The sequence below is a fragment of the Lemur catta genome, chromosome 18 (assembly GCF_020740605.2).
Source record: "Lemur catta isolate mLemCat1 chromosome 18, mLemCat1.pri, whole genome shotgun sequence".
In the NCBI taxonomy this organism is placed as follows: Eukaryota; Metazoa; Chordata; class Mammalia; order Primates; family Lemuridae; genus Lemur; species Lemur catta.
The window spans coordinates 33,765,667-33,791,271 of NC_059145.1; the positions used below are offsets into that span (position 1 = coordinate 33,765,667).

The 25,605-nt window shown below is 37.1% G+C and overlaps 1 protein-coding gene across 1 annotated transcript in view; it reads left to right on the forward strand.

Annotated features, from left to right (window-relative positions):
- The window catches only part of ERC2 (ELKS/RAB6-interacting/CAST family member 2), a 421,277-nt gene that overhangs the window by 255,521 nt on the left and 140,151 nt on the right, over positions 1-25,605 (forward strand). Inside the window, exon 5 of the mRNA XM_045530462.1 lies at positions 19,014-19,169. Within this exon, the coding sequence (XP_045386418.1) occupies positions 19,014-19,169 (156 nt within the window). The remainder of the gene's footprint in view (positions 1-19,013; positions 19,170-25,605) is intronic.

Genomic DNA, 25,605 nt, shown 5'->3' on the forward strand with positions numbered 1-25,605 from the left:
GTGGCTGGGAGTTTGTTCTACCTTGGTGGTGCCTAACATAAACATGTGAAATGAACCTTGTGTTTTGCTCTAGGCACCCCGCTGAGTGCTTTGCTTCTGGGTCTTTCTGCCTTCCTGGGCACATTTAATTTATTGGCCCTTTAATTAGGATGCCTTTTCTGGGCAAAAGAGTAAAGATCTCAAGTATCCATTGGCTGAAAGGAGCTAGGTTCATTTCCAGAGCATGGTCAATGTCTTTAACCCTAAGGGAGGTTTTGTGTGTGTTGTAAAAGTAAATTACTAAAGCTAGAAGAATTATTTTTCCTCCCATTGACATTACAATGAAAAGACACCTTGGAGGAATTAGGATTTGGCAAAAGGAAGTTATTTTACATGCAGTGGAGTCAGTAAATAATTAACGTTATGCTATCAGCAAAATTTACTTTTCAAAAAAAAAATAATACCTTCTTGTGACCGCAATATTTTCTCTTAACCAAGTCTGGAAGTAATAATAATTTACTAAATACCCACAAAGTATCTTCTTTAGCTGTGAAGGCATAGAGATATACTATTTAAAGGAATAGAAAAAAATCCTTCTGGGTGGATTGAGGACATTTAAGGACTAAGGAAGTAAACGAGGATGGCCAAGCCGTGACCTATGATTAAGAAACAGATGTAAATGAAACTCAGTTGCTTTGCCAGTATCTAGAAATTTGAAGTCTTTTTACTTACAGTTGTTGCCAGAAAGAAGCAAATACTAAAGCATTTATCTCAAGAATAAATAATTTTTGAGTTAAATCATTCTATTAAGAAAAAATATTTTCATAATAAAGATGTTTGCAATCTGAAAACTCCACATTTGAGTTTAATAACCGAGAGAATTTGCTGGTCACCATGGGTCTATAAGAGAATTCTGAAGCTTGCTGATGGGATAACGATTTTTCTGTCTTTCTTGCAGCACATGATTTTGAATTATCTGCCAAAAAATTCCCAAGTCCTGGGGAAAAAAGAAACTAATACAAGCTATTGAGTTCTTGGCATGTACATTTCTGACTTGGGATTTTTATTTTTCTAGTCAATGACAATGTCTTCATCCAAGTGGACATTGGTGGAAATAATATACAACATTTGCTTTCAAACTCTATGTCCCCCAACTGAGGTTACATGAGTCAAGGCACACATAATGTATTTGTTTGAAAAATATCACTGAAGGAACCAAATGCCAATAGGATTAAAAAGTAATTGTTAATCCTGGTTCATAAGTTGTTTTGAATTTATGTAACTTTAACTTATTTTGAAAAGAAACTTTATATTCTATACTTGGGGAGTAGTGATTCATAATTGAGATTTTATCCTCACTTCGTATTGGAACCAAACTTGAAACTTGATTTAGGCTTAAAAAAAAAAAAAAAGAGGAAAAATGAAAAGACAAAAGGATAAAAGACTGATCTTTTTTTTTTTTTTGCAAAGGGTGCTTTAATCCCTCTTCTACCACCACCTCCCCATCCACCTTCCCAGTCCCCAGCACAAATAGTAATGGCAAAGAGGATGTATGAACAGTTTGCTTCCAAAGTATAATTTAAAGAAAAAAAAATCCATGTATAATTTTTGACTCTCCAAACTTTTAAATACTAATAGTCTGCTATTGACTGGAAGCCTTATCAATGACATGAACAGGTGATTAACACATATTTTGTATGTTATATGTATTATATACTGTATTCTTTCAATAAAGTAAGCTAGAGAAAAGGAAACATTAAAAAAAAAATAAAAAAGGAAGAGTGAGTTCCAGAAACCTTTGGAGAAACCAGGAGAGACATACCTCCTTATGTGGTAGATATTTTCCTCTACACAAAGACAATTGGTAGCTTGTTACTTTTTAAAATAGAAAATCTGCTTCTAGTTTTCGGTTTCTAGCATGTTTTATTATAAAAGAAAAAAAATGTAAATAAAAACATTCATTTAGGCTATGTACATGGGAAGGCATAAAAACATGATTTTAGGGAAAAGTCATATCCACATATTATCAATAAGTTGAGCATGGAGTTTTATGGATGCCAGTGATGCTGATTTATAGGAATCAAAATATATTTTTAGGATAAATGAAGATCAATATATTTGTCGGGAAACTGAGCCTGGAGTTTTCCTGTTGTCTTTTTGGATGCTTGTTAATTTATGAAATCACTGCCTTCTGTCTTGTCACAGAGAAGTCTGGGTCCCATTAGCATCTATACTCAGTGTACCTAAATTGAGTTATGGAGGCAGCTGGTGGAGGGTCATCTCCTTGGCCATGTGTGTAGCTCATGATTTGAGGCTGTGACCTCAGCTGATTTTTGTACATTACACCCCTGTGAAATTGGAAGGAATGTTGGAAACTCATTATACAAGGCTTAGAGTTGACCACTAAATGGAACTGATCCTCAAAGCCTGGTGAGTGGAACTTTTGAGACCCTTTTGTGTTCTAGCTTTGGGTAAACATCAGTGTTATCTAGTGCCTTGATAAAATTTAAAGTTAAAAAGACCTTTCTTAGAGTAAATTGGCTCTGTAGTTTCAGAAAGATGGCATGAATTCAGTCTCAGAAGTTACCCCTATTTGCCCCTTGCTTCTCAAAGAAACTGAGAGTGAACTTTAGACCCCCCACCGTTCCCACATGCACTTTGCATCAACTCGAGAAAGGCATTTGTTGTGAAAGTCTGTGAAATCCTGTCTCAATGTAAGCACTATTTACAATCACAATCTGGTAGTTCTAGAAGAGCTCTGTGTAGCCCTCTGGACTTTTGGAGTCCTAACACTATGTCTCTGTGGGCCAAGCATTGGGGAAGGCCATCTGCCTCATGAAATGGGGGATAGTTCTCTTGCAGATGTCACATCTACTGCCAGCAAGTTGAGCCAGGGGATTAAAGTCACCTTGAAAATGAAAGGAAGCAAAGTGAATAAAGTTATTTGTGATTTATCTTCTTGCAGGAAGCTCCAAGTTTTAATTTTGATCCCAATTTTGTCTGGCAGGTATGTTCCAAGTGTGCACTTAGAACATTGTGTGTTTCTTGGAAAAATTAGTTTCTCGTAGATGTTGTGATGTTCCTCCTTTTCTTTTGTGTTTGAAGATTCTTTACTAAGCTCCTCTTTTCTGCTTTTGTGGAGATCTGTCAATAAGAATGGCAGCTGAAAGGCTTGTTTTCCCTTTTGTTCTTTCTTTAACGTTAATTCCTTTGATTATTATAAATTTGACATGACATAAACATGATGTCCAAAAGTTTCATTTTGTCGGGTCATTCACAAAGCTGTATCTATTTTTTAAAAAAGAAAATGAATGACAGTAATGGTTCTACTAGTCAGATAATCTCAAAAACTTTTTTTTTTTTTTGGAACTTCTAAGTGAATGAAAATCTGTTACAAAGTGGCTAAAGCAAAAGGAAATTTATTGGCTCACTTAACTGGAAAAGAAAAAAAGAAGGCATGGCTTGATCCAGGGGCTCAGAAGTTATTAGCAGATCTCATTTTCTCATACTGTTTCTTATCTTGGTTTCCATCATGTGAGCTTTATTCTTAGACAGCTTCTCTCTGCCTGTTGAAGCAAGATGTTTGCAGCAGCTCCAGTAATCACACATAGAAGGGCACGGAGAATGTTGTATTTAAAAAAAAAAAATGCAAAGAATCCAACCTTTAGGGTCACAATAATTACTGATATGGAGCATAAAACTTCACTCTAAACAGCCCAGGTTGGAAAGAAAATACATAAGAGTCCCTAGTTCTCATTTGCTTAATACGTTAAATGATACTCATTCATTAAGAAAAACAAACTTTTCTTGCTAGCAGAGCAGAAATTATCAAATTTTCAGCAGAATTTATCGAATGGGACATATATGAGTGACATAGGGTTTTATGAAAAGTTTGAGAAAACATACTTGATCTGGTGCACTTGTTAACTGAAGTGGATTTAGATGGCAGAGGCACAATGCTACTGTGTTACAGTATTTCTGTGGGTAACGGGGAGTGAGGATTGTAGGTATTTAGTTTTCTAGTCACATGACCCACTAGGGCACTTGTGTGCCTGAAGTAGTTCCTCTTGAGTAACATTTGTCCCCATCAGGCTTTTTTATTGGAACCAAGGAATAAGCAATGCAAGATTGAGCTCTGCTAAGTTGCGGAAGTGTAGTGGTGCTGTTGATGAAAGAATATGACTTTGCATTCAGGTGTAACTTCGGTGGGAAGGTTGATTTTTTTTTTTTTTTTTTTTTTGTTATTAAAACTAAAGACTACACTTTGTGTTTGTGCCTGGGCAGATGATTACTCTTCTGCACGGGTCTGACCCGTAGTTGGGTTCAGTTTCCCTTAAAAGGTGTGCTGGTATTTGGTCAAATTCAGCCTTTTGAGTTCCACAAGGTATGCAAGGGATGTACTGGAACTTTGCAAAGTCAAGAGCTACTACTTGGCAACTTTCTCAAGGTCACATAAGTAGGAAGGGAGAGAGTTATAACCCAAACCTTGGCTGTTGAACAGAGCCCAGTACCCATCGTGAACTTATTTGAGTCCTGAGATCTAGTCAGAGACAGATGAAGTGACTGCATGTTTTCTTTGGTTTTAGGGTCTACGTAGGTTTATTCCATTCATCTCTGGGACTGTTACTTGTTTGGGTCTTACTTAGAATTCTTTGTTCTCCCAGGATGCTATGGTCGTAAGAAATTTGTGCCAAGCCCAGTTTTTCTAGTCAAGCCATTATGATGGCTTTTAGGCCTTAAGAATATGCCCCTACTCTTTTTGTGGCTATTAAATACAGTAACAACAGTAATAACAAAAATGTCACCTGCACTGCCAGTGACATCCCAATGGTGGGGACAACACTACCTCACGTGTGGGCTATGGCACTTGTGCAGTAAACCTGTGAATAGGCATAATTATCCCCATTTCAGAGATGGGAAAGCTGTGGTTTAGAGAGAATAAGCAACCTACCCAAGGTCCTACAGCTAGTCTCTTGGCAGCTGCAGTTTCTCCCCAAAGCTCTTGCACTGTCTATCCTCTTGTCTGCTTTTTACTGAAGATGGCCCATAGATTCAAATGATTTTTCTTGCAACACTTACTTTGGAAATTGTGTGCTGAATTTTGAATCCTAAAACAGGCAGATGCAGCTCATGAGAGCTGGAGATGCTGATTCGATATTTTTGGAAAGGCTGCAGAGCTGTACTTTGTGTCATAAGGCAAGACTCATCCTTTTTACATGCATGTTATCAGGCGTCCAAACAGGGCTCCAAATGTGTACCCTACAGCCAACATATGCCCCATTTCTCTCTGTGCATTTTAAGTCTTGCCCTGAAGTCTTTTTAACAATGTGGAATGATAACTTGTTTAAACTTGCAAAGCCCTGTGTTTTTGATGTGCACTATTCATTTATGGTACCAGAATTATCCTTTAGGTCATTTTTTTTTTCCTTAGGAAATTTCTTCATCTTCTCATCTTTCAACTTGAAAAAAAATAAAACTTTGTCCCATTTAACTATTTTCCTTAAATAAGGGGAAAAATTGTGGGTTTAAAGTGATGGCCAGAAAAAGCAAAATGTCAAGTTAAATGTTAGCTCTGCATGATATATGGTTGTCATTTAGAAGCAAGTAAGATTTTTTTTAAAAAGATGAGACTTCTTTCCTTTTTTACTCAAACTCTTCTTACAACGTATTTGACTCTAAATGTTTGACTGAGTTGCCAGTCAATAATTCCTGCTATTAACTGGGTTAGTTTGTATGAATATAACTCTTGAACCTGAATCACAAACACCAGTGTTTACTGAGTAGCTATTTTGTGCACAGCACCATGGTGAGCCTTTCAGAAAAGCTAAGCTCTCAGTCTTTAAGGAGCTAATGGAAAGAAGTATGTAAATCAAGTAATAAAAGTTATGTAAGAAGGACAAAATGGACTACAGAGACTCAAAGGATATTAAATAAGAGAAGGTATAAAATGCTTCTTGGAGGAGGTAGCATTTGAGGAGGGCCTTGAAACATTGGCATAATTTTGATAAAGGGAAGCATGGTTTATCAATGTGGGAACTGTGGGAGCAAAGACAAGGAGGCTGGAAAGTATAAGGGGTGTCTGGGGAAGAGCAAATTATTTAGTTTGGTTGAGAAAGGAATTTTTAAGATTAAAAGCAATGAAAGATCAAATTAAACCATAAGAAAGTAGAAAGATGAAAGCTGAAATTAATGAAATGGAAAATAGATATACTAGATAGGAACACCAAAGCCAAATGGTGATTCTTTGAAGAATTAACAAAAATGACAAATCCTGGTTTAGAATCATCAAGAAAAGTAGAGACAGGACAAATAACCACTATCAGAATTGAAAGGGGGGCATCACTATAAATCTTACTAACGTTGAAAATGTGAGAGGATTTTATTAATGACTTTATGATAATACAGTTGAAGTTTTGCATAAATGGATAAATTATTTTAAAAACACAACTTGTCAAAACTTGCATGAGAAGAAATCGAATGTCTGAGTAGTCCTATATATTAAAGGAAATGATTCTAGTATTTAAAATTTTTCTAACAAACCAAAACCCCCAAAACCCAAACCAAACAAAAATAACTCCAGGCCTAGATGGCTTTTTTTAGGGAAATGTTGCAAATGTATGGGGAAGAAATTAGATCGATCATATAGAAACTCCTCTGGAATAAAAAAAGAGGGAGTACTTCCCATCTTGTTTTATGAGGTCTGCATAAGCTTGACATTAATGCCCAAAAAACATTACAAGAAAGGAAAATCACAGACTATCTCCTGAATAAGCATTAATACTAAATATCCTGGTGAACTGAATCCAGTGACAAATAAATGACATGACCAAATTGTTTTTATTTAGGAGTACAAAATTAAATTAATATTTGGTTATCAATCAATGTTATTTACCACATTAACAGGATAAAGGAGAGAAATTATTATAATTTAAGTAGATGCAGGAAAAGCGTTGGATAAATGCAACATCCATCCATGCCCTCCCCAAAATTTTTAAGGAACTCAGATTATAAATGGAGGATTTTCTTAATCTAATAAGGTGTAGCTACAAGAAAGTGATAGCCAGTGTCATAGTAAAATGTTGAAAGCTTTTTTTATGATATAAGGACTAAGACAAGAATGTCAGTTACCATCAGTTCTATTCAACAGTGTTCTGGACAACCTAGTTATAAGACTTAGGAAGGAAGAAGTAAAACCAATTGTGTGATAGGCACCATAAATGTGCATGTAGAAAATTTCAATGAATCCATATATGAACTATAAGATTAGTAAATGAATTTACCCAAATAGCTGGTTAATATTTAAAAATGAATCTTATTTCTACATACTAGAAATTTACAAAATGATATTACATATGATGATATCAAGAAACCCAAAATATCTGGGGCAAATCTAACAATGGTTGTATAAGAGCTAATTTAAATGAAAAAGTACAAAACATAACTAGATGTAGAATAACGAAAAACTTGAAGCAAATGACATAAACATCAACAATAGGGTAGATAAATAAATAGTGGAATATTTATATAGTAAAATGCTCTATGGCGATGAGAAGGACCAAGCTATTGCTATATGCAGCAACATAATTGGTATTGGTATCCAAAACACTGTTGAAAGAAGCCAGACAGAAAAGAATATATATAATATGTGTTATAAAAATAGGCAAAAGTAATCAGTGGTCTTAGATATCTGGATAGTGGTTAATTTGAAGGAGGAGGCGGGGGGAGGGTATGGAGGTTGGGAGGAACAGAAAGGAAGTTTCTGGAGTGCAGGTAATACTCTGTTGCATGATCTGGTTGGCATGTGCCCAGGTGTGTTTACTTTGTCATAATTTATCATGCTGAACACCTGTGATTTGGCTACTCTTTTGCATATATTACAGTTTAATTAAAATGTTAATTTAAAAATAAAGAATGATTCATCAGTAAAAAACAACCCAGTTAAAAATTGGCAAAGGATTTGAATAGATACTTCTCCAAAGAAGATATACAAATGGTCAATAAGAATGTAAAAAGATGCTCGACATCATTTGTCATTAGGGAAATGCAAACCACAACCACAGTTAGATACAACTTCCCCCTCACTAGATGGCTAAAATAAAAAAGATAGTAACAAGTCTTGGGGAAGATGTAGAAAAATTGGAATCCCCCCATATGTTGACGGTGGGAATGCAAAACGGTACAGTCCAGTTTGGAAAACCATTCAGCAGTTTCTCAAAATGTTAAACATAAGAGTTACCACACATGTGACCCAGAAATTCTATGCCTAGATATATACCCAACAGAATTAAAAACATACGTCCACATAAACACTATATACAAATGCTCATGCCAGCATTATTTATAATAGCCAAAAAGCTAAAACAACCCAGTGTCCATGATCTGATATATGAAGAAACAAAATATGCTATATGCGTATAGTGGAATACTATTTGCATATACTGGAATACTTTTTATTACAACAAAAAGTAATAAAAATACTGATACGTGCTACAACATGGATGGACCTTGAAAACATTATGCTAAGTGAAAGAAGCCAGTCACCAAAGGCCACATGTTACATGATTCCATTTATATGATATGTCCAATATAGGTAAATACAGACAGAAAGTAGATTAGTGATTGCCAGGGCTTAGGGGGACGGAGGAAAGAAGGATGACTGCTAATGGGTCCAGGGCTTTTGGGTGATGAAAATGTTCTGGAATTAGTGGTGATGGTTGCACAAACCCCTGAATTATACACTTCAGAAAAGTGAATTTTATGTTATGTATATTGTATCTCAATAAAGCTGTTATTAGAAATAAAGAAATATTACAAAGAAAATGATCAATAACTTTGATTACTTTTAATATAAACAGAACTATAAAATAACCAACTAGGAGATGTATTTCTCAGGTTTCTAGTAGTAAGAGACTTAATATTCTTAATATATAAAGAGGTTATATATATATCAATGTGGAATAAAAGCTTGGGGAAAAATACACAAGAATGTTGACATTTATTCGTAGTAGGGAGATTATGAAGAATTTTTTTCTCTTCTCCCTCCCGCCCCCAAATTTTCTTATTTTCAATAATGTGCATTTGATATGTAGGAATGATCAGGAATTATTATTTGGGAAAAAACAAGTTTGCTTGAAGAAAAGCTTACAGATACACAATTTTAAAATTCTTGTTCTCTTTTGCTGAACAAAGAAGGCACCACAGGGGAGAAGCTTAGGCTGTTTATGGAAATTGAGAATCTGGCTCTGCCGCGTACTGCTTCCCTATGCTCCAGCTTTCCCATCTGTGAAATGGGTCCATGATACCAGCCTGTGTAGGGTTGTGGTGGGGATTAACATGGATTAAGGCATGGGGAAATCCTGTCACATGAGAAATGCTGAAGTAGCTGGGTGTGGTGGCACATCTGTAGTCCCAGCTACTTGGGAGGCTGAGACAGGAGGATCGCTTGAGGCTGGAGTGCACCATAATCACACCTGTGAATAGCCACTGCACTCCAACCTGACAACATAGGCTATTTCTAAAAAAACATACAAACAAACAAAATGGATGCTCAAGGAATCCTTTGCCTCTCCATCCCCGTTCCTTTTAGTTTGGAAATTGAGTTTTACCTGTAAAAAAGAGGTGGTGGTACATTTGAGCAAAGACCACCAGAGACAAGGAACGAAATAAGCTTACTTCAGGCAGAGAGTTTTAGCTCTGAATACATACTTAGTTTGCATTCTGAAAAGACTTTTTTAAAAAACATCTTGAAAGGAGAAACCAATGGAGAAAAAATACTCCCAGGAGATCTATGGCATAATAAATGACCCGGGGACTTAGCTTCCTAGCTGTTGGGCATTTGGTAAGTCACTTGTCTCCTCTGGCTCTCATTTGGCAAATGAAGGGATTGGACTAAGTGTCCTGTTTTAAAAATTCTACCAAGTCTGGAGGCTTGGTGACTGGCAATTTGGATTCTCGGAGGCCCTCCTGGGGAGTCTGAGTTGACATGACATTCTTGCAAAGTTTAAGCATAAGCTTTGTTTGCTCTGTCTTGGCCAGCCCTGCCCAGGCCAGCAGCCCCTGTGCTCTCCCTCGCTGGTGCTCAGGTTCCCAGCCCATTGTTTATTTAGGGATTGCAATTTCCTTACTGGCGTGCGCCCCTGCCAGCAGGGTTGAGAAGTCAACCACAGGCCTCATGTGAACTTCCCCTTTCAAGTTTCAGTAATGACAGTGTACCACCCATCGCATGCCTCATCCCTAAGGCATGGTCCAGTTTCCACATCCATCAGGCCGCACTGGTGACTTGGGGTGGCCTGAATTCCACCGCTGCCTGTTGCTTTTTTTTCCGTGAGACAAACTGGTTGAACACAGAAGGATTTGTGGTATGTTTTGGAGATCCTAAGAAGGAGGCCTCAAACCCAACTGTGGCATAGGCTACAAGGAATGGGAAAGAGCAAGTACAGCTTGCTAGAAGCCGAGCAAGGAGAGCTTCTTCACCCAATCTTTTCCTAAAGAGCACTGGAAGAGAAATAGAAGGGTCAGTTGTCCATCTGTTTAGACTCCCTGAAATGCATTTGCTGTGTTGCAAAGTGGTGTTTCACTGAATTGCTGGTGTTCTTGGAGGATGGGCAGCTGGAATTCAAACCCTCTTTGTATTTAGATGTACATGAAAGATGACATCCAATCCATCCTTGGGGGATGTAGTGCTGCGCACACGGAGGGACTACCCACTCATCTGGAACCAGTTTCTGAAATGTTTTTCCTCCCTCTCCTCTCTCCCCAACCTCTTTACTCTTTTCTTTTGACCTTCCTCTGTGATCTTAAGAGGCTAAAAGTCCTATGTGGAAGAAGGAACCAGAATGGCACACATTCTCTGAAGCCAGTCCCTCCTGAGGTTGGCCTGCAGACAGCAACGTCCCCATATGTGGCTCCCTTCCTTCGAGGGAAGGCTATTTGTTGAGGGAACCATTCCAGTTTACTAAAGGGGAAACCTTGGGCAAGTTATTTACCATCTGTAGGTCTCCTGAGCTGTTCAATTAGTACAGTATGTCCTTAATTCATAGGGTTATGGGGAAGATTAAATGAGATTTTGCTAGCATGGTGCTTGTATAAGTAATCAATACACATTGCTGCTGTTGTTATCAATTGCATTTTTAATCATGGAATGGAGAAACATTGTTGGCTTCTGTCCTGTGCTGTTTCTTTCTGTGTATTCAGAGAATGCAAGCTTATTTATCTTTTTAACATTTGTCTAAGTGAGAGACATAAATGTGGGAAAAAAATCATAGGTATAAAAAAGAAGTCTCTTGAAATGTTTGAGTTTTTTTTCCCCCTAAACTGAGGAGCTTACAAATAAATGCAGATTTTTGTGCCCCTACCACCAAGAGAATGCCGTTGGGTAAAGCCAAAGCATTGATTGTTTTTACTCACTTTCTGGATGATTTTGCAGTTAGTTCTCAGATTGGCATTGGGGAGTCTTTGCTTTAGTGTGTGTCATCACAGGCAGATACAAATAGTTTTTGGTTATCCAGTGCTCCCTTGCAAGCATTGGAGATGTAGAACACTCTCGATGTTAACTGGAACAGTTTTCTATGCAGGGCCGATACTCAACTGAGAGGCACAGGTACAGCTACTCTGGTTGTTAAGATATTGAAATACTTCCACAGCTAGAGTATACCCCACCCTCCACCAACTCCAGCCCTTCCTTGGGAACCCCAAATCCAGCAGCTAAACAGTTAACCCCTTGCCCTGTAGAGACTTCCCAGACTGGGTTCCAGTGCTCCACAGGGTGGCTATTCTGGGTGTTTATGGGTCTGTTCCTTACTGGTTGTTGAGTGACTTGGCAATCACCCCTGACTCTATGGAATTTAGAACACTGGGGCTCAGTTTCTAGTTATGGTAACACAACTCCATGGAAACTGCTGTCATGTCAACAATGACATCTTAACTTTTTTCTTAGTCTTTAGTCTCTTCACACCTTTCTTTGACTCCCCTTCTTTCTTGAAAGTATTCACTCCTATTTTCTGGGACTTTTCCATAATTTCCATGATCTTTACCCCTCTTTCTTTTGGTGATTCTTCCACCATCTTCTTTATCCTTGATTCTCAACCATGTCTGAGAATTCTTTCTCCACTAGACTGATGATTTCATCATCTCTACAATCTCAACATCCATTCTGGCTCCTGTGTATTAACTGCCCAAAGACTATTTTGTTGCTTTCTTGTTTACCAGCTTGTAAATGACTCCCAGTCAGACTCAAGTACAAACCCCTAGCTTGATTCCAAATACCCATTATCCTTCCATCGCACCTTCCTTTCATTTCCAACTCCTCTGCAACTAAATATGATCTATACTCTTTAATCAGTCAGTCTTCTTACCCTTCCTTGATACATACTCCAGACTCATTCTTTCAACTTACATTTATGAAATACTATATGCTAGACACCATACTGAGTGCTCCTGATTTTTGTGTGTATTACTTCTGGCTGGAAACAATTTCACCTTCTCTATGATAATCTTATTTGTCTCTAAACCCCATATTAGGTTCCTGTGCTTTCTGGAGATATTTTTTGACTCTGCTATGGTGGGCTTACCCATATGTCTCTCTGCTTATAGACTTATAGAATATTAGGTGTAAGTATATTTTGGTGTTACCTTTCACACTATTACTTGTGCATTATACTCTTCTGTTACAAGTGACAGAAACCGTGCTCTTGTATTTTGGTATTCTGGGGAGTGGATGATTCAGAAGTGGTTCTGTCGAGCTGCTCAGATGATGTTATAAGGGCCCAGTCATTCATGTAGGTTCTCAATACATGGTAGCAAAGAAGGCCACAATCAGCCATAGGCCCACATTTTCCCTATCACTTTCCTACTCTCAGAAAGGGAAAGAGCTTTTCTACCCCTGTATTTATGTCAGACCCCTAAAAGAGCTCTGATTGGCCTTCTGGAAGTCACAGATTCAATCCTGGACCAATCACTGTGTTCACAAGCTGCATGGTACTTGCCTATGGGCAGAGCCACACAATTAAAACCCCCACTAAAACCATACAGGTGTTGGGGAGATGCACTTCCCAAAAGGAAAGGAAACTGAACGTATATGTTACAAAAATGTAATACATGCTACAACTAAACATAGGAGGGAAAGTAACATTTATTGAACACCTACTCTGTGTTGGCTATTTATTCTGGAAGATGTACATGTTGCCACTCATTTAATTCTCACAACAAGCTTAGGTCATAGGATTAGCAAGGTTGGGAACATGCTCACAAAGCTAAACAGGGTGGAATGAAAATGGAAGCTATTGTCTTCAACTTGTGTACCTAACAGAGTGGGGAATTGGTGGAGTCTTATTACATTGTTGTTAGCTTAGGATAATAACGGCAACCCTTTACTCTCCAGAGGGAAGTCCCATGGTAGGTACTTTGTATGCATTGCACATTATTTTCAATTTTTGTAACAGGATTGTGAGCATGGTCTTATTTCAGAGAGGCTGAGTATCCTGCCCAAAATGTAAAAGCCTGAACCCAGATTTGTATCCAGGTTTGTGACTCCCTAAAGGTCAGATTTTTTTTTTTACCTTCTCACTCAGTCTGTGTGGATTGCTTTATCTGTAGCTATTTTTGTTAGAGTTGAGCCCTTTAACAACAAGAAAGAATTCTTACATGGAGACCAAAACTTCAGAGGTCACACAGGGTCCAACAAGGACCACTAGCAACACATCTTCTGCCTGTGGGTCATTAGTAACATGCACAGATAGGACCTCTGGAACAATGTAATCCCAGGGCTCGGGCTTCATGAAGAACGAGTTAAAAGTAGGCAAGTGAGAACAGGAAAAGAAAGACAATAGCATCCTAATTGCTTTTAATTTGACCTAGTCCAACTTGATTCTTTGCTTGCACATGTTGCCATAAAGAATTAGACACCATCTGTGCAGACAAATGCAGACACACCACCAGCCCCCCCCACCCCCAATTCAGCATGTCTCTTGTCGTCTTCTAATCCAGCTCATCATCTTTTATAGTTTGATAAGGCCCACAAATGAGTTTTCAATTTTTTGGTATTTGTTTTTCCTCCTACTGTGTCTTAGGCTTAAGTCGACTTCTTTCTGGAATGCCTAGCTTGGGTTCACATAACCACGGCTATCCCACCCAGCGATGCCTTCCGAAGGCAGGGCGGCGCTCAGCCTAAGGCCCAGGGCTGCTCAGTTATGTTTGCAGCCATGACTAGATGATTTTTAAAAGTTAGTCGTTTAAGAGCCTCTGTGGTATCCAGTAATAATAGTTTAGAATTTTATTCTAAATAAAGTGTAATATCATTATGTAGGGACGTTTCCTGAACATTAGATCACGTCTTCTTTAAACCAAATTGGCCCTGAGTTTGTTGATGAACGTCCGTAGAGTGATACGTCATCACGGTGAATGCTATGCTCTGCAAAAACTGCTTATTTTTTTTCCTTGGCCTGATATTAAAATGAAACCAGTAATTCTTACTGTATTTGAAAGGAAAACACATTGTGACACTCAGCAATAACATAATTGTTACTTTTTGTGACTAAATGATACTGCTTTTTTTGATGTTCCACCCACTCACCAAGTCAGTGTTCACAGTTCCTAGAGAGGAACTGAAATCTGTTTCTTGCTGTTTAAGGGGAACATAATGTTTGACAAACACAAAACGAGTAATAATGGCATCCTGACTGGCAAAGATACTCCAGAAAGTTTACTCTCGGGGTTGCTGTACACTTACACCAAGTTGGATGGCTCTTGAAAGTAGGTTCATATTTTTCTAAATGTACTTGGCCAGCGAAGTTGCTCTGCTCTCTCCTGCATTGGTCAGTTTTGTCCCTTGTATCTTCTGGACACCTGCAGTCATATAGAACACCTGAATCACCTGAGGACCTTGTGAAAATGCAGATTCAGATTCAGTAGTTCTGGATTGAGGTCTGAGATTCTGCATGTTGAAAAAGCCCCCAGGTGATATCGGTGCTGCTGATCTGTGACCACGCTTTAAGTAGCAAGGATCCAGGCTGTACTTAGTATGTGAGAGAGAGAGAAGGATGCCCATGAATCTTGTTGAGATCTACCTGGCATCTCACACACCTGGCAAAGTGACTGGTACCCAGTAGGTGCCCAATATATATTTGTTGAATGAATTAATAAGAGAACTCACTGTGTCTAAGTTTACTATCAATGTATAGCATGCCTGTTCTAGAAAAATCCAGAGATTATTAAAAAAAAAAAGGGAGAAGGCAGAAATAAACTTATTTCAGTCTTCCTACCCGACCTTCATACTCATTACTATAATCACTGCCCTCATGGCCTAGTGCTACCAGTTATGGCTGATTTAAAAATTAGCAGGGTGGGCTCAGTAGGTAAATGGCTGCTAGGCGTTTACTTCCAGTGGTTTATTTACTAGTTGCCCATCAACTACCTATTTTGCATCTTTTGGACGATAGATGTAAAATAGCCTTGGTTATGAATCTTTAAATAGGAGTTATGATCTACAATTTACAGTTTTTACAAGTATTATTTTATGAATGTGTTTGGAAAGAAATGAGTTGAAAGAGATACTTGTGATTTTTTTTTTTCTAACAGAAACTGAAACAAGCATATTTTAGAAATTTTTAGTATAAAAACAAGACAATTTCATAGTTTCCTATCTCAAGACTATTCGACAATGTCACCTGAGACATGAGGTAGTGAGTTCCGGGAGGATGGGAGTCTTCATCTGTTCTTTCAATGAGGTGCTGGGCTGTGAGCAGGTGCTCAGTAAACTACTTTTGAGGGACAGAAGCTGACAAGGTGATCTGGATATTTAAACCCCGATTTATTTTAAATTGTGGGCTAATTGTGCTAACTTTTCCCTTGAAGAATCCAGATCATTGTTTTGACTCTTCAAGTTAGTAATATAACCCACAGCTTAACATGATCATTAAAGTCCTATTTTTTTTCAAGAATTGATATTATAGGTAGTAATACTGGGATAAATAAAATTAAGTAGAATTAAACTTAATATTAAATAGAATATTTGTGGCAGGACTTCCCAGAGCCATTCATGCTGATATGCGTTGAGAATCACCAACAAGCATTTCTAAGACTTGTTTTACCCTGCAACCCCCATTTTGGGGAAGGGAGCCTTTTGGTTCCGTGGATGGACTTTGGGAAAAGCCTACCCTATATTATATTTCACTTTCCCTATTTTTAAGGAAGGCCCACAATTATCTGCTTCTAGAGCATATTTATTTGTGAAATACAGAGACATATGTTTGGAAATCACTGCATAAATTGTTTTAAACTATCAGTTATATTAAATATAATAAATAACATGTAAAAATGTTAAGATGAAGAAAACACCTTGGCGATTAGAGAGTAAGATGTCACCCTGCTTTCTAAAACCACACTTTTCAGGATGTTAGAACATATGTCTTCACTGAAGTTTTTTCTCTCTATTCTAGATCAGTGCTTAGAGTTATTGAGCATACGCACTTAGTATCTCAACATCCATATATCACCATCAGCCATGTCAGGACTTGCTATGGGCTTCCATAGTCTTCCTTAAGTATGTAAATTTTTAGGCACTTATCTTGGTTTTAGAGATTTTTGGAAAAGATAAAGATAAAATTCCACCTCCTGGATTCTGCAGACTGAGGCAGTTGGGAAGCAGTGAACTTTGATTTTCATGCTTATATTTCCTCAGTCTTTCTCAGGCTCAGTATTTTGAATATCTTCATAGGCAAAACCAAAAATCATCTAATGTATCTCTGAATTTTGCATCTGTTCTCCTCTGTGGACCCTAATGATATATTCTGTCTACTTTTCTCTATGCCAATGATTTCAGGTATGAGTTCTATTGCCCTTGAAGTTGGACAGAAAAATAAATAAGGACAGAACGAATAGATCCTTATTAAAGTGCATTCCATAATACTCATTTTTTTTTTCTTTTCTTTTTGTTTTGGAAAACCTGTGGCTAAAGGGAAAAAAAAGGTTGTGAGGATAAAGAAAGATACTGGTTTAAGCACCTGAGTAAAAGCGAAAAATAATTTCAAATTGTGTTTCACCATTTGGTGAAATTTTAACTTAGATGTGTATAGGTCAAGAAGCTTGCTTGTGTTAAGAAACTTGCTATCTTAACCCAGTTCTGCTCTCCCTTTAGCAGTTTGTAATTCTTCAGGATCCAGTGAAAAGTTGCTTCTAACCCTTTGAGAAGGCAACTGTGATCATTGCTCACTTAAAGCCTCAGCAGTTGACTGAGAGGAAAACTGAGGGTTTGTAAAGAAGCAGATTCTTCTCTTGCCTACATGATTGAGACCTGAAATTCTACCCAGTGCTATCAGAAATAAAGGTCTAAGAAGTGAAGGCTACACAGTGCATTGTGGCACACACACTCATATATCCACATATATATATGTACACATATATACTTATTAATATGGTCACTTTAGACGTGGATCTGAAATCCCAAAAGATTTTATATAGGAAAAACAGGGATGTTGGCCTTCTCTTTTCACTTAACTTATAGTTCAATTCCGTAGGGTTTGTGTTCCTATGAGAATCTGATGCCACTGCTGATCTGACAGGAGGCAGAGCCTATGCAGTGATGTGAGCCATGGGGAGCGGCTATAAATACAGATGAAGCGTCCCCTGCCGCTCACCTCCTGCTGTGCGGCCCAGTGCCTGACAGGCCACAGACTGGGTGCAGGTCTGCAGCCTGGGGGTTGGGCCCACAGACTTGAGCACTATGTTCTTGGTACATAATAGAGCTCAAACAGTAGTTGTTGCTGCTGCTCCTTTTAGCATAGTCTATTGCCGCATGAGGTATACCATTGGGCATGTAATACAGAAAATGAAAGAGACGACAGCCACGAAGTTAGGACAGACATAGTTGTTGCAAGGTTTTCTTTTAAATGAATTAGTTATAAATAGAAGAGCCCATTCATTGTCTTTACTTTTGAAATTCTATAAAAAAAAATTAGTAAAAATGTAAGAAGAATTGGTGGCTTGTTTTTCATTAACATTCAGTTATAAATTTAATAAAGCTGCTTGTATCTGCAATTAAGCTGCTTCTATCTTTATCTGCAATAAAATGACAGGTAGATGTGACAGTGAGAAAACTTAGAGCCAAACTTTCGATGTGTTTCATTCCAAAGACTGATATGAATCTAATACTTAGGGGGAATAAGGTGGGGTGTTTTTTTTTGTCGTTGTTCTTTTTTTTGTTTCCCCTTTAAGAGCTCTTTCTTCCCTACTTTCTATAATGCACTGTTTCTTTTTATGCTCTATCTTGTGTATAGAGTTTTCCATTGGTTGTTCTTTTCCCAACTAATTCCATCTCTGGGTGTACTATTTCTAGTTTTTTGGTTCTGTAAATCAATAGGTTAGAAATGGCCTGCATGGTATTCTTGTTTTTTGTCACGTAGGGACCTGACTGCTTGCCAAATAAATTATGACATTGTGATATATTATTTCTAGTTGCTATAAATTTTCAATATTTAGTGTATCAGTCATACTAAATCAAGATTCAGTTATTTAATTTCACTTATGTCTGTATTTTAGATGAGAATTCTTTTTCCCTTTAGTAGATTAGAATTTCCTTCTCTCTGAGTCAAATTCCAAGCATGCCTTACAAAATCAGCCACAGAATATACACATGAACAAACTATTTTTGTGTTTACAAGTAGACTAAAAAATATACACTTCTAAACTATATCCCAAATTAAAGTCTGTCCACTTAAGTGGTGTTTAGTTTTTGTTTTTTTTTTAACACTTTAGATTACCTTTATCACTATTGCTTTGGTAATTTGATTCCTAGATATCAGAAAAACATATCTAGATAATTCTGTATTATATTGACACATGATCTTGATTGGGAGTTTAAACAATGTCATAAAAGATCCTCAGAAGTAAAAAAAAAAAAAAAAATTATTCTGAATTCAGGGCTATATCTACCCTATAGTTAATAATGTACTACAGCACCACCAAATTATTCTTAAATTCTGTTTTGATGATTCCTAAACAATTTTTATTCTTTCTTTTCCTTTTCTTTTTTTTACCAACAGGACACAAAAATTGCTTCATTGGAGCGAAACATAAGGGATCTTGAGGATGAGATCCAGATGTTAAAAGCCAATGGTGTACTGAACACCGAGGACCGTGAAGAAGAGATCAAACAAATCGAGGTTTACAAAAGTCACTCCAAGTTTATGAAGACCAAGGTACGGTCCAGGGTTATAAACTTTTATATTCTTTGTGTAACTAGAAAGTTATGGTTTACATACATACTTTTTCCAAATACCCACATAATCTGCTTTATGTGATATCACGAAATATATGGATAATAAAGAAGAAGGCGGAAGATTTTTAGTTCAGAAATATAGATTCTAAAAAGCAATCAGGGAAAACCTTTGCTGGAATTTCTACTTACTGTGAGGTTCAGGCTTTTCTAATGAATTCCTTTCTTATTCTTCTTTCTTGAGAATTAACGTATTTATTTTAGTTTTGTCTCTTCCACATTTCTACCATTAGTATAAATCTGCTTTTTGGTGTTCTTTGTTTTGTTTTGTTTTTTTGCTGTTATTGCCCATTCCTATAAGGTGATTGTCTCAAAAGATGTTGCTTTTACAAGCCAATTTAACTCATTTAAATAGTATATTTTGCTTTTAGCATAGGGTTTAAGACATAAGCGATTTTGAGTCTAGTGCTGCCATTTACTTAAATTATTCAATAGGTCTAAGTCTCAGTTTCTTCATCGAAGGACTAGGGGTAAGAAAAGTACCTATATCATTGGGTTGTTCTGATGATTCAAAGAGATTATTCATTTGAAGCACTTAGTCCCTTGTCTGGTCTCAAGAAAGCATTCAACACATGTCACTCATAGTTGTTGATAGTATTATTATTACTGTTATGTTATCTGTTGTAGAATATTTAGAAAATATTTTTAGAGTAACCTGTTCCATTAATTTGTATTGCTATTGCTAGTTTTAAAGAATTTTGCTTGGATTTTTGAAAATTAAACTTTGGGCTATAAATAGACCAGTCACCTGAATACCTATTATTTTTACATATGCATAATTATTAAATTTATGAATAGCCTCAAATAGTCTTTTGAGACTTTGAGATGTTTTAATCTATTCCTCTGTTTAAACTATTTTGCTTTTGAAAATAATAACTGCACCAATTAAAAAAAATTTTTTTTTGCTTTTTTCTTTTTCTACTACTTGCTTATAAATATCCCTGTCCTTAGTCTAGGTTTTAATCTTATATGTTGCCTTATGAAACACAGGACAGTTAGAGGGATGCAGATTTCTACAAGAAGGCAGTGGGAAAGGGGAGAAAAAAAATGTTTCAGTTATTTTTATCAGTTGGGAAATACACCATACTCCTTGCAGAGTTTGCAAATTACAAAGAGGAAATAATATCTAGCATTTACTACATCACGTTTGTATGTATGTCTATGCATGTATCACCAAGGAAAAAATACAAAAACTGTGCGTGCTTCTGCCAACTTTCCATCTCTGTGTAGATGTTGAGATTATAACTGAACACGTAGATCAAGGAGTAGGGCTATGAGAAGAAAAATATCCGGTGGATTTGAATGTAACCACTTCCTTTCAGGGACTGCCCCGAAGTAAAGAATGGGTTTCCCTGCTCAGTCCTCCTTTCCCATTTCTTTTTTGCAGTCCCTCTCTCTCAGAGAGTTGAGCTGAGGTGTGGTGCGGCAAGCACTGTACTAAGGTGGCCTGCAGACAGTCCCCAGATCACTCTGGGAACGAAGACCAGAGGTGCAGATATGTGTGAACTCAAGAAGTTTGGGAGAAATTATTGTTTTGGCTTTAACTTTTCCTCCCCACCCTGTCATTTAGCAATGGGAGATTGTTCAAGTCCCTTCTACATCTGAAAATCTCATGCAATTTATAAACTCCGCCCTTTATCATGGACTCTGTCCAGGTGAATAAAACATTTATATGGTCTTCAGCAAGTCATGACCTTTATTAGCCCACATTTGTCTGAGAGACCATCAATCCTTGAGTTAGATGTAGCTTTTAATAGCTAGTTACATTTAGTGGTTCCAAAGGTGGTCAGGTCAGAAGAATGAGGAGAGTAGTGGAGTGAGGTGGAAAGAGTGTAGGCTGAAGTTGAAAGGAGACTGCGGCGAGTCTCTAGCCTGCCCTTGCTAGCTGCATGGCCTTGGCGGAGTGACATAAACTCAACCACACTTTCCTCTTCTGTAAGATGGGGGCAGCACCACCAGCCTTAGAGGGTGGCTCAGAGGAATCCAATGAAGATTAAATAAAATAATGTAGTTGAAGTGCCTGGCTCAAAAAAGTAGCTAATAATTGTAACATTATTATTAATGAAGTATAACCGAATATAATAAGAATGATGATAATAAATATGTTATATTTAGCCTGACTAATGGGAAAAATGGATTTCTCAGAAATACAAATAAAAATGAATTCTAATAGTGTCATGCAGATATTCCTCATAGACTGATAAACATTAGCTAAAAAGTACTAGTGAGAGTTTTTTATGTTTTCTTCATTGAAAAAAATGTGCTTATTGGATTGAATGATAACATTTATTGCTCATACTTCACATCTTTAATTACTTATTTTTCTTAATTCTCTTACTTTGAGAGGTGAGTGTGATGCCTTATTTAAGCCTGGGAATTAGTGCTTGTCATTGTTATTAAAATGAATAAAGCACTCTGTTGGAGGGAAAGGAAGTAATTTAAATAACCATGTGGAAGAGCATATACCTTCCTTTGGATCCCCAACAGATGGTTGGAACTGGTATAGCCTCTTAAAAGCTCCATGATTAAATGAAGTAGCAGCAAAGACTTAAATTGCTTTTACAAATATAGCATCATAGAGAAACCATGATGTAACATTTCTGTAAAGGTAGAAGATGGGTTGCAAAAATGTAAAAGCAGCGTTTTAGAAGTTCAGCTAGTGCGAAGGCAGGGATACAGGATATAGTCAGCCATGGCAGAAATCCTGGCATCTTGCAAGTCCTTGGCACATGGATGTTGTCCCTGAGAACCGATACTCTGGGAGGCCTCCTGATCTATGCAGCTCTCCCATTGGAAGCTCCAATTCCTTCTGGAACTCCAAAGGCTTACAGGAATCGGACTGTGAGAGCTGAATCTAAGAGGCCCTGGAAAGCACGCGTTACTTTCAGGAGCACTCTTAAGCCAGGAAAACGGAACGTATCATATAAATAACTGTTTTTCTGATGGGGAAGGAATGATGGCTCCTCCTTTCTGTACAAGGCTTTGTTCCGAGTCTAACACATTTTTCATCTACTGATCCCGGTATTTCTGTATTAGCTGCTTTCTCTGTTTTCAGTGTTTGCCAAAGACGCCACTCTGCTGCCTTAGATCTCCCCCTCTATTCTGAATTTGTAACACATTTTCTTATAAACCTCTGACGGATTACAAACCTCATAACCCAAACTGCATGATAATAAGCATATCACTTTCTAGACATGAGGGCCATATCTGCAGTGAAAAAGAAGCTGTTTTCCTTGGCAGAGTGGTTTTTTTTCAGGGTGTTGGTTGTGTCACAGACGTAAGTAGGGGAAGAATTTTCAGACGGGATGAAGTGTGCCTGATGTCCACATGGAGTTCATATAAAGCCTGTGATGTAATTCCGATTGGCTTTTCTTCTGGCCATCACGGAGACAGACCTTCCCTGGCCTCAGTTCTCGTGTATGTTCGATTGCATCACTTTCCATTTTTATTGAGTTTATGGCTATAAAAGAAGCAAAAGGCATATTTTTATGGAAGAATATAATTTTTTTACCCTGTAACTATATTCCCTTTAGAAAAGCCTTTTTCGGTTATTGTCTGCATAAATATTTATTTAAAATTTACCTTATGGCGGTGATAGTCTGAAAGCTATTTAAAGCCACTGCCTATTTAATATTTATAGACTGAAATAGTTTTATCATTATAAATCTATTTTTATGGAATAAAGTAGGTGTATGTAGAAGTTGCCATGCCATACCTTCCCATTAAACACCATTTTGTTGATCAAGTTAATTTCATTTAAATTTCTCTCTGAATACCCCAACCCCCACACTAACTGTCTACTCTGGTATTTGTGGAAGTTAGCACAAATCAGTTTTTTCACTAGAAACATCATCTTTGCTTAGGTGTATAGAGTTGAAAGTTTTTTGAGCTTTAATTTCAGATAAATCAGTTTCATATGTGGAATCAACTATATACTGTGCTGTCAGCTACAACTGGATGTGATTTGGGGGCCATTCCCACTAAGAAGTATGCTGATCACAACAGATTTTGATGTCCTTTATCATTTTAGGTAGTTCTAATTGTGATTTTTCCCTCTTTTTATTTATATACCATTCTTACTACGTATGAGAGAGAAAAAGAAAGAACTTCTTATTTTTGTTCCAGGTAAAAATGACCACAGACTCATGATTCATTAAATCATAAAGGAATAATGTGTTTCATGAATCACACGTACCTGAGCAGTGCTCACTTGTTCCCATATACCCGGGGTACATTGATGAGCTATCATCATTCTTCCCAGTGAATCTTTAAGATACTTAGAATCTTTCTCAAGATCATTTTCTATTCAGTCACTACCAATCCTTTAGACGTGGTGAGCAAGATGAGAACTATTTGGTCGCTGGTGTGGTCTGAATTCTCCCTGTAAATGAGATTTCCATCCATATCCGCCTTTCTAGTAAGTTGTGCAACCTGAACCCTTCTGAAGATGGGGGTCTCCCTCTTTGTTAAGCATACCACTCTTTTCATGCTCAGCTGTTACTGTCGGTTGCTTGGTTATTGTTTATGTCAGTTTCTGTTGCCGAGAGAAATATATTTTTAACGTTCATATTTAAAAAAGTACTTGTGAGCTCTCAAGTTAGAAAGAATCTGAAGGGTCAAAGCAAAGCCATAGCAAGGAGGTTGTGTGGTAAGTAGCGCATGGGTTATTTATTCTTGTTGACATTTGTTAGACAGATGAAGTTGAGCTTTAGCCACAGGGACATTGGAGAAAAGAAACAGAAGGCTGGGCCTACTCAAGATGAGGCATCAAATAGGAACCCCACTGCCACCACCACAAAAAGCTGGGATCCCAGACAGCTGCAATCCCAGTGCAGGGGCAAACACTAAAAATAACCTTACCACATTGCCCCTCCTCCACTTAGACTAGGGGACTCCAGGGAAAATTTTCTATTTTAAAACTTTGAGCCAAGTGAAAGGTGAAAAAACTAGTTTTGAGAATCCATAACCACAGTGGGCTCTTGCCTGGATGTGCTGTGTAAGAGGATCTAAAAACATCAAGTAGAGAATGTGGTGTAAAAGGGCCCTGGGTTGGTAGTGCCTCTGGGTATTGGCAAAGGCCTGTGCTCTGAGGGACTACATGTTCGACTTAGGCCTCAAAATATTTCTCCAGATAAAGTTCAAAAAAATATGTATACAGTTAAAAAAAAAAAAAAATCACAAAACCTGCAAGAAAACAAGCCACCCTAAGTAACAGCCAGTGGAAAAACAGCAGAACCAGAAGGAAAAGACTTCAGAATTTGGAGTTATAAGACAAAGACTGTGAAATAAATATGTTTAATATGTAAATAAAAGAAGACACTGAACATATGCATAAAGGGTAAGAGACTATAAAAATACCAAGGAAATTTAGAGATAACCTAACAAAGTCTTACAGTCTTAAGACTTACATGAGGAATGAGAAAAGGCTGAAAATTAGTGAGAATAAGCATCTAATTTAAAAAGTTAGGAAAAAGAAGATAGAATAAACCCAAAGAAAGTAGAAGAAAGAAAATATTTGAAGAATAATCGCAGAAATTACAGAAATGAAAAATAAAAATGTAATTGCGTGGTCAAAACAACCAAAACTGGCTCTTTGATTATTTAACTTGACATACCTCTGCTGAAATTCATCAAGAAAAAGAGAGGTTAAAACAAAGAATATTAGGAATTAAAAAGAAGACATGATCATAGATGCTACTGATATAAAATATAAGTGGATTTCAGGAAAATTTCCTACAAATGTGAAAATTTAGATGAAATGAAAAAGTCTTTGAGGGGAAAATTTTATCAACACTGACTCAAGTAATTAGAAACATAAATATGCCTATAACCATTAAAAGTGGATGTAATAAGTAATGTTCTTTGGAAAAAGAAAAAAACAAGCTCTGAATGGTTTTGCTGGTGATTTCTAATGAACATTAATGGAAAAAAATTCCAGTTTCACAGAAACCATTTCAGAACACATTAAAAGAAGGAACATGCCCTACTTCATTTGGAAGGCTAAATTGATGCTAAAACCTGACAAGCACAGCACAAAAGAACAAAATTACATACCAGGCTTACTTATAAACATAGATAAAAAATCCTGACAAAATATTAGCAAGCTGAATCCAGTAACATATACAAAATATAATATATTATGACTGAGATTTTTCATAGTAATGCAAGGGGAAGTTAATGGTAAAAGGTTCCATTACCATTCATTACGATAACCTATTAAAGGTGAAAAATGGTGATAAATCATGAGATATACAGAAAAAAAGTTCGATCATAGTAAACATTAATGTTTAAAAAAATTTTGCACAGTTGTAATAAAAGGAAACTTTGTGAAACCTAAAAAAGTGTCTATAAAAAACTAA